Source organism: Vidua chalybeata, chromosome 16, assembly GCF_026979565.1.
Source record: "Vidua chalybeata isolate OUT-0048 chromosome 16, bVidCha1 merged haplotype, whole genome shotgun sequence".
NCBI lineage: Eukaryota > Metazoa > Chordata > Aves > Passeriformes > Viduidae > Vidua > Vidua chalybeata.
The window spans coordinates 3,002,723-3,017,231 of record NC_071545.1 but is presented as its reverse complement, the minus strand read 5'-3'; the positions used below and the strand labels follow the sequence as shown (position 1 = coordinate 3,017,231).

At 45.5% G+C, this 14,509-nt stretch overlaps 1 protein-coding gene across 7 annotated transcripts; it reads left to right on the top strand.

Moving 5' to 3' along the window:
* The first annotated feature begins 724 nt into the window (after positions 1–724).
* Positions 725–14,156, top strand: MPG (N-methylpurine DNA glycosylase). 7 transcript variants are annotated; one of them, XM_053958046.1, is made up of 7 exons: positions 788–1,020; positions 1,105–1,208; positions 2,183–2,332; positions 4,653–4,799; positions 5,394–5,619; positions 8,640–8,844; positions 13,636–14,156. In XM_053958046.1, exons 5-7 carry the CDS (start codon positions 5,398–5,400, stop codon positions 14,028–14,030), a joined length of 822 nt encoding a protein of 273 aa, XP_053814021.1. In that variant the 5' UTR covers positions 788–1,020; positions 1,105–1,208; positions 2,183–2,332; positions 4,653–4,799; positions 5,394–5,397; the 3' UTR covers positions 14,031–14,156. The 7 variants fall into 7 exon arrangements, with proteins under 7 accessions (XP_053814019.1, XP_053814023.1, XP_053814021.1 ...); XM_053958044.1 differs by lacking the exons at positions 788–1,020; positions 2,183–2,332 and adding an exon at positions 725–781; XM_053958045.1 differs by lacking the exon at positions 2,183–2,332 and having other exon boundaries at positions 4,656–4,799.
* The last annotated feature ends 353 nt before the right edge of the window (positions 14,157–14,509 follow it).

Genomic DNA, 14,509 nt, shown 5'->3' with positions numbered 1-14,509 from the left:
ACACTTGTTATTCGGGGAACTGAGGGAGTAATTAATGCAGCTCTCGGTAGAGCCAGCTTGTGACCATGCATGTTCATCGGAATGCGTGTTCATGCCTTTCTGGAGTAGAACCACAAAATAATTTGGGTTGGAAGGGACCTTAAAGATCACTCAGTTCCACCCCCTGAAATGGGCAGGGACACCTCCCGTTATTCCAGGTCCTGTCCAACCTGGCCTTAGATACTTCCAGGGATCCAGGGACAGCCACAGCTTCTCTGGGCACCCTGTGCCAGGGCCTCCCCACCTTCACAGGGAACAATTCCTTCCCAATATCCCCTTTGTCAGTCTGAAGCCATTCCCCCTTTTCCTGTCACTCCAGGCCTTTATCCAAAGTCTCTCTCCAGCTCTCTTGAAGGCCTTTTAGCCACTGGAAGGGGCTCTAAGGTCTCCGCGTGCCTTCTCCAACCCAGGCTGAACACCCCCAGTTCTTTCAGCCTTTGTATTGATGAATTAATGATTAACGTGAAAGACCGAGGAGTGGATGCTGAAAACCAGCGAGAGTTCAAACGCTGGTTTACAGAGGGTCTGTGCTCCAGAAAGCAACACGCACGACGAGACACCGCTGAGGAAGAAGAATCTGTACATCGGGGCCGCAGCTCACGCCGCGCGGCCAGCGGCTCTTCCCCCTCACGGCCGCGCCTCTCGCAGCGCCCCGGCCCGCCCCTCACGGCAGCTGCGGGGTTTCCGCGGGGCCGCGGCAGGGGCTGCGCGCGCCCGCCCGCGGCGGGAACGGGCCCGGCAGGTGCGTGAGGGGGAGCCCGGGAACGGCCCGGAGCTGCAGGGAACGGCCGGGAACGGCCCGGAGCTGCAGGGAACGGCCGGGGCGGGCGGAGGAGCGAGCTCGGATTCCTGGGGCTCAGCCGCGGCCACGGCGCCGGCAGCGCCCGAACGGGCCCGGCCGGCCTTGCCCAGCACTGCCGGGCGCGCCCCCCGCTGCAGCCCTGGATTCCGCTCCAAATCACGAGTGTCCTCAACCGAAATGTAATTCTGCTGAGAAAGCTTGTTTGTTTGTTTGTTTGTTTGTTTTTCGTCATTGCTCGTTGTTACCTTCTTTATTCTTTACAGAAGGATGAGTTAGGTTTCATCCCAAAAAAGCTCAAGATGCCCGGTAAGGGAGTAGGGGCGAGGACTTGAATTGCAAGGAAACGAGATCCCCAGCACTTAGTAAGGTGAATAAAAACATCCCTTTTGGCATATTTTTGCGGTATTAGGATTGCACGTGCTGTCAGAATCTGTCTGTGGAGAAATTGACTCGATGGTTATAATAGCTCATGCCTGCAGTCTTTTTTCAATTTTTTTTTTTCCCTGCTTCTCACACTGTTGTCCAGAAAACTATACATTATTAACTTACTTCAGGTCACTAATAGGGTAGACTAGACAGGAAAGGCAGAGAGACATCGTTCATGCTGAGAACTCATTGAAGGATCTGCTTTAAAATGTCTGTTTAAGAGGTTATGGAACAAAAAAGACAGGAATAACAGGCAGGAATAAGTTGCTAAACTGGCAGAAACAGGCAGGAATAAACTACCAAACCAGATGCAGCCCCCAAGGACAGCAGAAAACACTGCTGATGTTTTCAGCAGCAAATGTGTCACTAATTTTTGAAGAGGGTTCTAGGGGAAATCCAAGGACTGCAGACCTGGAAGTTTGACCACCAACAAGTGAATTAATAGAAAATGTAGCAAAGTAGGATTATTGGAGAGCTGCATAAGTGTCATGGGCTTAAAAGTCACGTGTTAAAAAAACGCTAGAATTTTCTGTAGGTCTAAATAAGCATGTTGAGGTGTGGCTCACAGTCTGTACTCAGATTTCAGGAAGGTTTTAAACAGGAGCCCTTTACCTGAGCACCCTGGACATAATAAGGGAGTTCCCCTGTCATAAATAGTCAGTTGTTGCAAAGACAGCAAAGAGGATGTGAGTAAATGGGCAGCTCTCCTGGTGGCTGGAGGTCACCGTTGGGGTGCTGCAGGGATGCTTTGTGGATGACATGGAAAATCAGTGTTTCCAGCTGGCTTTGCCTTACTGAAGGTGGGAAAGAGAGCTGAGGGTGGTGAAGTGCAGGTGGGTGGGGAGCAGTGCAAATTCCCCACACAAATGAGTGAGCAGTAATAACTAATTCTATGAAGTTTTCTTTCTTGGTCAGGTCTCCCTTTGGCTGGCTGAGGTTCAGGGAAGGCTGAGAAGGGTCCAGTCCAGAGACATGGAGGATGTGTGGAGGAGCACTGAATGTTTATCCTGTTCTTCCCCAGGCTCCTGCTCTTGACCTGGGCTGGAGAGCAGGATACAGGGAGAGGTATCCTTTGGTCTGACCCAGCACTGACCTAGCATTTGTTCCCACTTAAAATCTGTACAACTGGGAATTGCTGTAAGGAATTGTCTCTCTAGAACTGGCAGTGTTTTATGTACTCCATTATTCAGTCAGAAAAATTGATGAACCTGAGGAAGGTTTTGCAGGTATCTGGACCTGAGAGCCAAAAGTACATGCAAATGGCTGGTGGGATATATATTTTTTTCCCCCCTTCTTTTCATGACAACTCGTTAAATACCTAAGGAAATGCCTGCAAATGCAGTCTTGTTAGAAGGATTAAAGAATCTTCTGTAGACTCTGTTGTGCCTTGAGTACAGGGTGTATCTGCTGCTGAGCTGGGTTTTGCACAGATTTGCAGTGTCTCTCCAGTTCTGGCTTTCAGGCTTCTGAGCCACTTGCCTGAGATTAGCCCAGCAGTCCTGAACACTCCAGGCACTTGTGCTGATTCAGCTCTTGATCTTCTTTTTCTGACTTCCATACTCTTTTTATTTTTTTTTTTGTATGCTTTTACCAGAGGTGCTTAACAACTTGTAGTTAATTTGGTTACAGCAGGATTAGTAAAAAGTGATTAAACCCATGGCTCATTATTTGAGGCCCAGGAGTAGGATTTGTTTATTATACAAGCAGGAAAATCTAGATAGAAATGAAGAGCTGCAGAATTTGTATGTATCCTTAAAGAAGAAGTTGAGTCTCTTGCTTCCCAAATGCACAGGGCTTGGATCCGTGGTATGTGTTGCCTTCTACAGTGTGATTTTTCTTGGGCAAGAAGAGATTTGTATTTACAAGCAACATCCTTTCCAGAAAGCGTAGATAGGCTTTGAGGCACAGAGCTTTGTGTTCCAGATCTTTCTATGAACAAGCAGAGAGAGCACAGAATGTGGGGGTTTTTCCTGGGTTTCTAAGCTGGTGTTGCAGCCCCTCACTCTGCACTCATGTTTCTGTCCTGACCCATTTCTCCTGGCTACAAGGCAATTCCCTGCTGCTGTTCCTATTGAAGACGCTGAGGTGTGTCAAGGATCAGCCCACAGCAGTGAAGTTACAAGTGCCCTGAGGCTGCTGCTGTAACGTGTCAATAGGAGCACTTGCAGCTTTTAGGAATGATTTAATTGGAAGTGCAGTAGGTGCCAGGCAGCTCAGATCCTGTTCCTGATGTCGCATTCCATAAGAGCACAAATTACCAAATGAGTTAATGCTCCACTCGAGTCAGCCATGTTTGCAGCATGGCTTTATGTGTGGCTGATGAGCTGGAAGTTCCAGTTAATACTGTCAGAGGAGACTGGAGGTATTGTCTTCTGTGGGAAGTGCTGCCTTGACTGAGTGTTTCAGAGGGTCATTCTGAAATGGTGAGGTGTTCCTCCTCTGGCCCTTCCTTCCTGCTGCTCTTTCTCCGAGATAGGACTCATTTGCCCAGGCCACCAGACAGCTCTGTCTGAGGCAGGCTGGTGAGTTCTGACAAAATTTTTAAGAATTCCCACCAGCTAAAAGCCACAGTTCAGAGCAGAGTACCTGGCATGGAGCTGGTGGTTCTGTGGCAAGTCTCTAACACCATTGAATTATTGCAATAAAGAATTAGGTGCTGAGAAAAAAAAAAAAAACATCCTACCTCTTTGCCAGTCATGCAATGTGATTTGATCTTTTTTTTCCTACCTATTTTTATATGTTTGTGTCTGGATTCTTCTGAAGTGAAACATAGCACTGTTGGGGAGTTGGCACTGGTGATTCAGATTGTAGCAATGCTGAATTTCACTGTAGTGAAAATAAACTGTTGCTGGTGGAACTTCATTGTGAGAACCATCAGACCAAGATAAAGATTGGTTTTGATGTTGAAAGTTTTTGTAGTAATTCTTAAATGCTGATGATCTGGTGAAAAATGAATGACAACAGCTAATTACTTATGTATATACTTCCTTCCAGGTTCAGCTATAGGATTCTTTCTCCATTTCTAAATCTGTATGATGTTGTATCCTTACGTCTACATGGGGTCCCATTTAGAATTGGTGTCTTTGCATTCTCTTGTAAAAGTCCTTTTTTTGAGGCTGCCACTTTCCAAATTTAGTGCACATGGGGGCATTTTAAAAGTTTGGTTTCAGCTTTCTGTGTATTCAGTATAGGAAAAGGCTTAAGAGCATCTCCAGCACTGCCCATCTGGGAGATGGGCTTTTTCTGGACCAACAGAAAACTGCAAATTATTCTGGAGTTTGATCTAATGGTGCACTCTTGGTATCACATCTCCATCAGATCTCCAGAATCTCTTGAACTGTTTCAAAGCACTTTATCCAGTGAATAAATGCTTGTACCCGTTCAGCAGGTGGAAGGACTGCAGCACTGAAAACGAAACATCAGTTTTTTGGAGTTCACATGGAAAGTGGTGACAAACCAGGAGAACAATTGCACATGATGTAGCTGCCTCAGGCCCATGCTGTTGGCTGGAACAGTAGCTTGAATCTTTCTGGTAAGTTGAATCGTTTTTGGGAGATTTTAACACAGGCACTTCTACAGCACAGTAAACAAGTTTGTGACTCTGAATAGGGCATCTCTAAATTTCCTGTGGAGGTTTAGATTCCGATCCAGTTACATTACCTTTGAAAATGATTGATACACAGCTTCCGTGGGCTTTCTGAGGCAGCACATTTTTTGAAGTGCTTAGTTTTTGTTTTTTCTTTCTACTTAAAAGATTTTGTTAGCTTTAGGTAAAAAGTACAGAGTACTGATTTATCTTTGCTTTTACTTTCTGAATTTTCTAGCCTAACAGCAAACTTATTTTCAATGCTTAGTGGAGCAGAGTTGCTTTTATCCGCAGTCCTTAAAAGATGAATACTCAAACTGCTGTTTTCTGTTTGCTCATCAGTAGAGCCCAATATTTGCCCAGCCTGGTGCAAACACAGCTAAATCTGTCACCTGCTGCTGCAGTTTGCATAGGTTGTCCATGTAGTCGTAGCTTTCAGATTCATTGTTGTACAGAGATGTGTAAAAGCAGAAGTTTGTGGAAGTGAGTTGTTTTTAAATAAGCTTTATAATCCTAATGATACTTATATCAATTTTCTAGAACTATGCCAAGAAAAAGAAAGCTGTTGGCTCAATTAAGTACTCTTCAAAACACCAGCAGCTTCCCTCAGATCAATGCCGTGGAGCAGCTGAACACTACACCTGGAGCAGATCCTTCTCCAAAAAGCAGCAAATATTTTGCAATAGAGAAAAAAAATTCTCCTCAGCTACAAGAAGATTTTTTCAACCAGCCCTGTGTTAGTCTGGCCAAGTCTTTTCTGGGGCAGGTAAGACATGAGCAATGACATTCTTGTACTGGATTATGTGCTAGCTAATAACTTTGTGTAAAAGGATGAAATTCTTTTTTTGCCATTTGACTCCCGGGCTTGGCTATTTTAGGAATACAGCTCACATTCCTTCTTTTGCTAAGTGCAGTGGAATTTAAAGACCAGTAGCAGAATCTATTCTAGATGAAGTCAGAGGAGTAATTTTTCAGATTTAGTCTGTCACATTTTTAATTGGGATTTTTTGGTGGAGTTTTCCTCCCTTTTTTCTATTTAGTAAAATGTGCTTAGCTGCTTGTGGTTTGAAGGCTGTTTCAGGCCCATTATCTTCCTTTCAGCAATTGCTTTCACTTGTTTTTGTTTCTTGCTTAGCCCAGTGGAAAGCAATGCTCTGCAGTCAGCAACATCTTCTTTGCCTCCATTTTACTGTCTTGTTATGCTAAGGATTGCACAGTCCCACAATTAAGCTTTCTTCACTCCAGATATTGCTATTCCTATCTTTTGTTTCTGAGTTTCCAAGTCATGACCTGCTCATGCAAGGACTGCTTCCTTAGCCCATTGCATAAACTTTGAGGAGTCTTTGGACCTTGCTGAAAGCCTTTGGAAATCAGAGTGGGGGAGATGACTCTTCTGCTTAGTGAGTCCTTCAAAAAACTCTCTGGCTGTTTCCAGGGGAGGGAGTTCCCTTAGTGTTTGCCCTATAAAAAGTTCCAGTCTAGGACCTTCTAAACTCAACTGCAAAATGTGTGTTCAGTTTCACTGCTATGGTCTTATCTTCTCTGAGTCTTTTTTATACCTTTATTGTCTGCAGGGTGAGCAGACTCTCTGGGTTCTCATGGCTTTAGATAACTTAAGGAATTTGTTCCACAAACTGTTGGTTTTGGCCTGTTTTGCTGCATCCAGCCTTTTCTTATTTTCTAAGGATATCTTGCTTGTAAGTGACGCCTTTGCTCTGCCTTTTAGCCCTGCTGGGTTTCTTTCTGGTCTGCCTTCACCTCTTTGTGATACTCCACGTGTTGCTATCTTTGCAGACATCCTGCTAGAGGCTTGCCTTTCAGACCTTAACCTTTGGCTGCCTCTGAAGTTCTTCCCAACAAGCTCCCTCACTTTACGTAGTTTCCTCTTTTTGCTGGTAGGCAGAGCTCTGGTAGATTATTCTTGGACTTTAATGCTTGTGAAAAGACTCTGAACTTTATCCTTCACGGTCATGATACCGAGTTGTTTTTCAGGAGTAAGTCTTTGGAAAAGACTTTGTATTTTGCTCCAGATCTGAGAACTGAGTCTTTTCTCATGATGTTCCTGATTCCTCGCTCCGCACAACATTTGATGGTGTCTAAGCAAACATTGCACATGTCCTGGTCTGTCTGAGGATGCCTGAAGTCTCCCATTACTGATACATTTTTGTTGTCTTAATGGCTCCATCACCCTCATGCATTCAGTTACTCTGGCAGATGATTTTTGAGTCCTAATTATGTATTTTTCCTATTCAGGCCTTGTATTCCAAACCATGTGATTTCTACCTTAATTTTACATTTTCTTTAAAGTATAACCCCCAGTCTCCCATGATCCAGCCTATTATCTCATAAATGTAATTTAGTGTTTCCTTCATTACTTTCATTCTACCAAATTTTGGAGGCAATCTGGTATATTAATCTTGCTTACCTTCATGATACCTGAGTTCTTGGAAACAAAAAAGATACATGAGTGAATGGCCTTTCAGAGGGAACTGCCATAACATCAAGGTACATCCTCAGTGAGAAAAATAACCTTTATGAAATGGCTTACTATGTTGGGAATTATCACCATTTTTGAATTTTTTTATTAAACAGAGTATTTGGTGTGTCTGAAGACAGGGAAATTCCTGGATGCATTTAAACCCATAACCTTACCATTGCATTTCATCATGTTGAGGGAGAAATGTGGCCACATAGGTCTGGTTTTGGGCTGCTCCCAGCCCACTTGCTGAACACCACTGCTTTTTTTTTTTCCATAAACATAAATAAACAGATTATTTTCAACAATTTGACAAGTGCTGTAGGGAAACTGTGGTATACTGGAGCTGCAGCTTTGGAAACCAGCTCCTGGAGCATCCATTATGGATCAGATCAATATCTGCATTAGCAATCCAGCACAAACATCTGCTAGGAATTAAGCTTTGTTTTCTGAAGGTCATTTTTGAACAGCTGCATAATTGAAATGTTTTAATTAAACTGATTGCTGGTGCCCAAACAAGACTGTGCTGCAGTATTTCATACACATTAAATAAAGCACAAAGTTTAGAAATCAGGTCAAACCACAAATTCCTTTATACAAAGTTTAGTGTGTTTTTTATTTTTAAAAAGAATCTTTTGTCTGTCATGTTTTGTTTCCCCTGCATCTGCTTTGTTTTATTTAAGGAGGTACCAGCAGCAAGAACACACTGTAATAACAAAGATCTGTTGTTGTCTGCCTGAAGCCAATTCCCATCTCTCCTGCACTGCCTTTCTCTGTGGTGCAGAAAATACTGAAATAGCATTGATGCCCTCTCTAGAGCTGATTATCTCTGTGATTTGGGATTGGGACTGCTTTGAAACATCTCCAGGGAGGGAGACTGTCTAATCATAGCAGTTACTTAATTGTGCCACTCTCATATTTCTTCTGATCTAAAGATAATACATTCATGATGCTTCAAGGTTGATATTAGCAGTGATTTTTGCCTTAAACCTGATGGGTTGGAGTGGAGAATACAGAAAATAACCACAAAAGCAACTCCATGGGCTTTAGCATATGTAGGATCATAAATTGATTCTGTTTCATACTGCCTCATCTACACACTCCAGGCATTTTGTGGGGTGAGTGACAGGTGGGAACTCCTTGTACTGGGCTGTGGAAGCTGCAAAGTTGGTGTTAGCTTATAAACTGCTAACTGGAGAGAATTTAATACCATCAGGTCCTTTCTTTCCAACTTCTCTGTTTCCACAGCTCTTGCTGTGGTTATTTTGTACTGAGGGCTGGTAACTGATGCACTCTGACCTCTCTTTCAGATTTTAGTTCGCAAACTTCCTGATGGCAGAGAGCTCTGGGGCAGGATTGTTGAAACAGAAGCTTATCTGGGTGGGGAAGATGAAGCTTCCCACTCGAAAGGTGGGAAGCAAACACAACGGAACGCAGCAATGTTCATGAAACCAGGAACTCTGTACGTGTATCAGATCTACGGGATTTATTTCTGCATGAATGTTTCCAGCCAAGGTAAGCTGAGGCTGAAAGAGATGGAATGCCAGCAGGATGGGGCTGACATTTCAAGCTACAGTGGTGCTGCAAGTCACTTGTGAGCTCTCTGTGGGCCCTCTGATGTCAGTGACTTGCTGTCCCCATCTTCCGTTGGAACCTGGGCTTCGCCACTGTGATCAGGGTGTACCTGTGGGCAGACAGCACAGCAGGCAGGGCCCACCTCCAGCTGCCCAGTTTGTCCCAGCTGGGAGCTGTGGGAGCTGTTTGGGCACACAAAGATTGAGAAATGAGGGAGAATCTGGATATAGGATGGAGCTTTCAGTTTTGATGACTGGGCTGCTGCCTCAGTCATATGATTGAGTGAACCTTGTTCCTCAAAAGTGGTGATGTAGAGAAAAAGTTGGAGTCAATAATGATAGCCTAAATCTTGGTGTCTGTTGCCATGGCAGGAAACTCCTCTGTCTCCTACCTTTATCTTCAGAGTGAAATGAATGAAATGCTGGAGAAAACAAAAAGTCTGAGATGTCCTAAGCTTAAGCAAGGAGTCAGTAGGAGCATTTTAGCTGTCTAGCTGTATCTAAAAGCCAAAAAAAACCCCTCACCCAAATCAAGATACCCAGACTGTTACAGAATCTTCCATCTTCTTTTATTATTCTCAAGAAAAAATAATCAAGCTCTAATTAAATTATTCTGTAATTTACTGAAACTTTCCTTCCACATTTCAAGACTCTTAACAAGTGTTACTGAAAACTTCCTTCTTTTTCCCGTTCTGTAAGAATGACAGTATTTGCTTTGCAATGAACCTCTGGTTTAATTAGACACCTTGAAATGGCAGCAAATGTTTCCTAGGTAACTACTCATTCTGTTAGAAAAAATCTCAAACCCAATTAACTTTCTTTTTCACTATTTCAGTGATAAAGGTTAAAAAGCTTATGTATTCCTAAGTGGAAAGCAAATGTAACTGTGGCCATTAATGCTCAGGTTTTGGCCTTTGGACAGAAGCCAAGCAGAAAAACAGTGCCACGTTATAGTGTGGAGGAAGAGCCTGATTTTGCAACTGAGGGTCTGGAGTCTGGTGGATGAACACATGTGAACTTCATTACATTGGCTCTGCCAAATCTGTTGAGATTATGAAAGCACATGGTTCATTTGTCAGGATGGGATTCTTGGTGATTAAAATATTAAGAATAATTCTTTTTATTAAAAAAAATAGATATTTAGCCTTTGAATTCTAGAAAGATTTCTTTGAAATAAACACTTAGGGAAAATTTTCCTTATATACCTTGTTTTAGTTTTGTAGCAAAGCAGTTAAAGGGCTCCTTGTGGTAATGGAATTCATTGGATTTTTTGTTACAAACTCCCTCCCCATCATCCTGTCACACGTGAGTGACACCAGGCAGAGCTGGCACTGCCAGCTTTGTCAGAGCACTGCAGTCAGTACCATGGCTGTGCATGTTGTGCATCACTGATGCAGCTACAAAAACTGGAGCTGCCCCTTCTATGTATTTGCCCACGTGCAGAAGTGTTGAAAGAAAGAATCTGGGGAGGAATCACACCCAAGATGTTTTTCTCCAGTTAGAGGGAGAAGGAGTTGTTTATTGTGCTGTGGTTTAGTCTGAGGGAAGGATCGAGGGAGTCATCTTCATGGTGGCACCTGGGTAGAAGGCAAAAGCATTTCATTCTCTGGATATGGGATAGACCTTCAAAACTTTGTTTTGACTCTGGCTGTGAAAAAACACAAAGAAACCCTGGCAGAAAAACAAAAACATTTATTGTGGCATAGTTTGGTCCTTCTTCATAGCATGCTCTGAAGGCAAACGGCTCCAAGAGACAAGTGTATCCTCTGAAGCAGTGGAGCTCTGACTCTTTAGGGATCACTTGTTTTGATACACAGCCTCACAGCCTCTGACTCCAGGTGGAATAAACCTTCTCTCTTTACTGCTGAGATTCAGGCTCCAGTATCGCTCAGGGATGGGAGGAGTGTGTCACCCACAGCCCTGTGTTCATAAAACCATAATGAGATGAGGCTCCAGTATTCTTTGTCAGTGAGGAAGGGGAAATCTCCATACACATCAACTGAGATAAAGCTACATCATGGGGAATTTTACTGTGAGAGGTCCTCCCATCACTGAGTGAAATACTGCAACTGCCTGAAGCCACAGCAGGCATCACTACATTTGGAGAAATCATGGGTGGTAGAGGAGAAGAGCTTATAGAAAACATACAGCCAAAGTCTTTTACTGTGCATGAATCCTACAGTATATCCTGAGCTGCACAGTAATCTCAGTACTAAGAGCTCTCCCTAGAGTTAAGAGAGATGTGGGGCTTCCCTTGCCTCAGGAAGAGGATAAATGCCAGTGATGCCTCTCTTTGACTTAGCTGTGATCTGTTTCTCTGGAATTTGACAAGGTCTGTGTTTTGCTGCCAGATCTGAAAGAATAGCTTGTAAAATCAAGAGCCTGGTGATGCTCAGCCCAGGGTCACATTGCAGGGACTTCTCCCTAACTTTCAGCTCCTAGACCAGGATTTGGAAGGAAGTATTGGGGAGCACTGAGTCAGGTGGGTTAATGGAGGAGAAAATTCTCTTCTCTCCAGTGGCCAAAAGCTGTTTCAGGGAGAGAATTGGCCTCTGCAGTGTTGTTAGACCCAGCTTTTAGCCCTGAATGCTGCTCATTATATGGAGTGACTCTTAACAGGAGAGAAAAATACTCAGCATGCCCAGCTGGCCCTGCTGCTGCTGGTACGTGCACATTGGGCAGATGCTGAACTCAGGCGACCCATGAGAGTGAAATGCTGCAGACTGGGAGGGGGAGGAAGCCAGGATGAAGCACTCTGGAGTTGATTCAGCCACTCTTTGGGAATTAAAATTAAACTTCTAATGTGGAAGTTTGCTCAGGAGGACCCAGAGGTGTGAGGGGCAGTAGCTCATCATGGTATCCCTGCACTCTTGTCCTGTCTGCTGTCTTTACCTCTTCCCAAAGCTGCTCTCTGGGCAGAGTGGGATGTATGTTGCCCACAGCTAGAAAGAGCCTGGAGACTTCCAGCTGGAAATGCAGAAAGAGCAGCCAGAGACAGAAGTTCCCCCTGGCTGGGCTCTGTGCTGCTCTGGGAGCACCTGCAGTTTTCCAAGTGCTTGTCTCTCTTCATGTGAACTCCCAAGGACTCGGTTCAATTCAAGTGTGACCAGTTTCCACTTCCAGATGAGATGGGTGAAAGCAAGCAGTGTAATGAGACATTGCTCAGAATCCTGCAGTTGTTCCTGGCAAGGGAGGCAGCAATATGATGGGAAGGATGTTTCTTTGTGCATTGATAAAAAGCAGAATTAGGACATGGAACATGTTCTTAAAAATCTGAAATGACCTTTGAGCTCCAAATCATTGTTAGGCCAGGGAAGCGGCTTTTGGCTGCCAGATTAGCATCAATCCCCCTCCTTGGAGAAGGGAGTGCCTGGGAACAGATTGCTGACAGCTGTTGGAATTCAGGCTGTTGGCTTCACCGAGCTGTAGTCAGGGCAGCAGGCACACCTCAGAGAGCCAGGAACCAGGACCTCACTGGGAGCCCAGAGGGGTAATTTAGTGTGGGATTTGTACAAAATACGAGAGGGGGTCCATTTTAGGAAATCACAGGTCCTTAGGGATCTGCCAGTGCCTACAAAAAGAGCTTTTGCCAGGCATGAGCATGGCTCCAGATGTTTGAGGCTGGAGAGGGAGAGGGGACTCTGGGGAGCAGCACTGTGCAGATGCTGGTGGGAGGAAAGCTGTGGGTGGCCAGCACAAGGGGAGATGTGTGGGGCTGCACACACACCCTGTGCCAGTGCTCTCCTCACCCACTCAGGGGCAGGAGGAGACCTGGGCCTCTGCTGACCACTGGAAAATACCAGGGAAAGGTTTCTGTCCCAGTTAGGCTGGAGATCCTTGTCTGACAGGGAATTCAGGAGCTGCATTTTTGCTTTGCTGTCACCTGCCTGCAACAGCTGGGAGGAAAAGAGACCTAAGGCTTCTGACGGTGGCAAATCACATTTGAGAAAAGAATTTGTCAGTTTTGTTCAGTTTTTGTCATAGAAAGGTCTCTGCTAAGTGCTGTTCCCAGGGCTGTGCATCCCAAACCAGACTGTGCAGCCCTGTCCTGCCCAGGTCCCTGCCTTGGGAGAGCTTCTCTGGCACATGTGTCCAAATCACACTCTGTTGGAGCTGTGCCGTGACCCAAGGCCATGCTCATCCCAGCTGATACACCTTCAGAGGGAGTTTGGATTGGTACTAGCCCAGGCTCCCTCAGCAGTGTGTGCTCCCAGTGCCTGCAGCTCCTTGCCAGGTTTCTCTTTGTCCAGCCTCACTCTGCAAGCTGCCTCTTTCTGCTGGCAGCATCCAGACTCATTCCTCCTCACCTTTGTTAGCTGGAGTTCTTGTAATCAGTTTATTAAAAATGCACTGGGTTTGGGAGCAGAGCTTTGGATACCTCTGCCAAAACTGAACCAGATGTATATTTATTCCTGAACATTGTGCTGACATAAGAAAAAGCTCTTGCCCTCTGGCAAGCCTTGGAGCAGCAGCCAGACTTAGCAACATCAGGTGGAGCTGGGAAGAGCAAGTCAGCACTGCAGAATGAAGGGCACAGAGCTACAGGACACTGGAGAGTTGGAGGAGGGAAGGGAGCAAAGGACAGGCCCCAGGGTTGGGTGCACCAGGCCATTCCCTCTTCTTTCAGACTGAGCCATGGGCTCAGAGCTGAAGTGCTGCTGGCAGTGGGCTGAAAGGTGAGACATTCCCAAAAACCAGCCCCATACTAACATCCAGCTCTTGTTCTGCACAGGAGAAGGGGCTGCAGTGCTGCTGCGTTCCTTGGAACCTCTGCAGGGCTTGGATGCCATGAGGGAGCTGCGCAGGGCCTCCAGGAAAGCACCCACCCGGCTGCTCAAGGACTGGCAGCTCTGCAATGGGCCCTCCAAGCTCTGCCAGGCTTTTGGCATCGACAAGGCTTTTGACCAAAGGGACCTGACTCAGGATGCTGCCATCTGGATGGTGCCTGGACAGGACCTGCCAGGGGAGCAGGACGTGGTGGCCACCACCAGGATTGGCATTGGCAACAGGGGAGAGTGGGCACAGAAACCACTCAGGTTTTATTTACGAGGAAACAGATTTGTGAGTGTTGTAGACAAGAAAATAGAGAGAGAGATGGCAGCAAGAGGACACTCACCTGGCAGCTGACAAGTCTTGCAAGTGTCCTGGGGACCAGAACTTGAGCTGTGCTCTGTACAGTGGCCTCAAGCTGCATCAGGGCAGATAGAGGGGCTTGGGGGGTTTTTAACAATAAATGTACTTTGTCACAATGAATGGGGCAAGGGGGAGCTTTATTTGCAGGAGACTGGTATGGGCCTCCCAGCCAGAACTGAGGCTGGTTTTGGACACTTTGGACACTGAAAGCCACTTTCTCCCTTGCCAACGGATCCAAGCTTAATTAGGGTGGGTGAGAGGAGAAGGGTCACAGCTCTGGGCTGCTCCCATCACTTCAGCCCTCAGCAGAGGCCAGTACTTGGTTGCTGCAGGGAAACAGTTAAAAATTGGGTGGCAGCAGAGCAGACTGAAAGGATGGGAGCTGGGAGAGAAGGATGTAATGGGAGGATCTTACTGTTGTCTGCAGCTACCTCAGGGGAGGGGATAGAGAAGACAGAGCCAGGCTGCTGTCA

Excerpts from the sequence above, each read along its gene's own strand:
- MPG (XM_053958044.1), top strand. The coding sequence starts at position 5,398 with ATGCCAAGAAAAAGAAAGCTGTTGGCTCAATTAAGTACTCTTCAAAAC. Across the intron at positions 5,620-8,639 it reads CCAAGTCTTTTCTGGGGCAG|ATTTTAGTTCGCAAACTTCC; the intron begins GTAAGACATGAG and ends CCTCTCTTTCAG. Across the intron at positions 8,845-13,635 it reads CATGAATGTTTCCAGCCAAG|GAGAAGGGGCTGCAGTGCTG; the intron begins GTAAGCTGAGGC and ends TGTTCTGCACAG.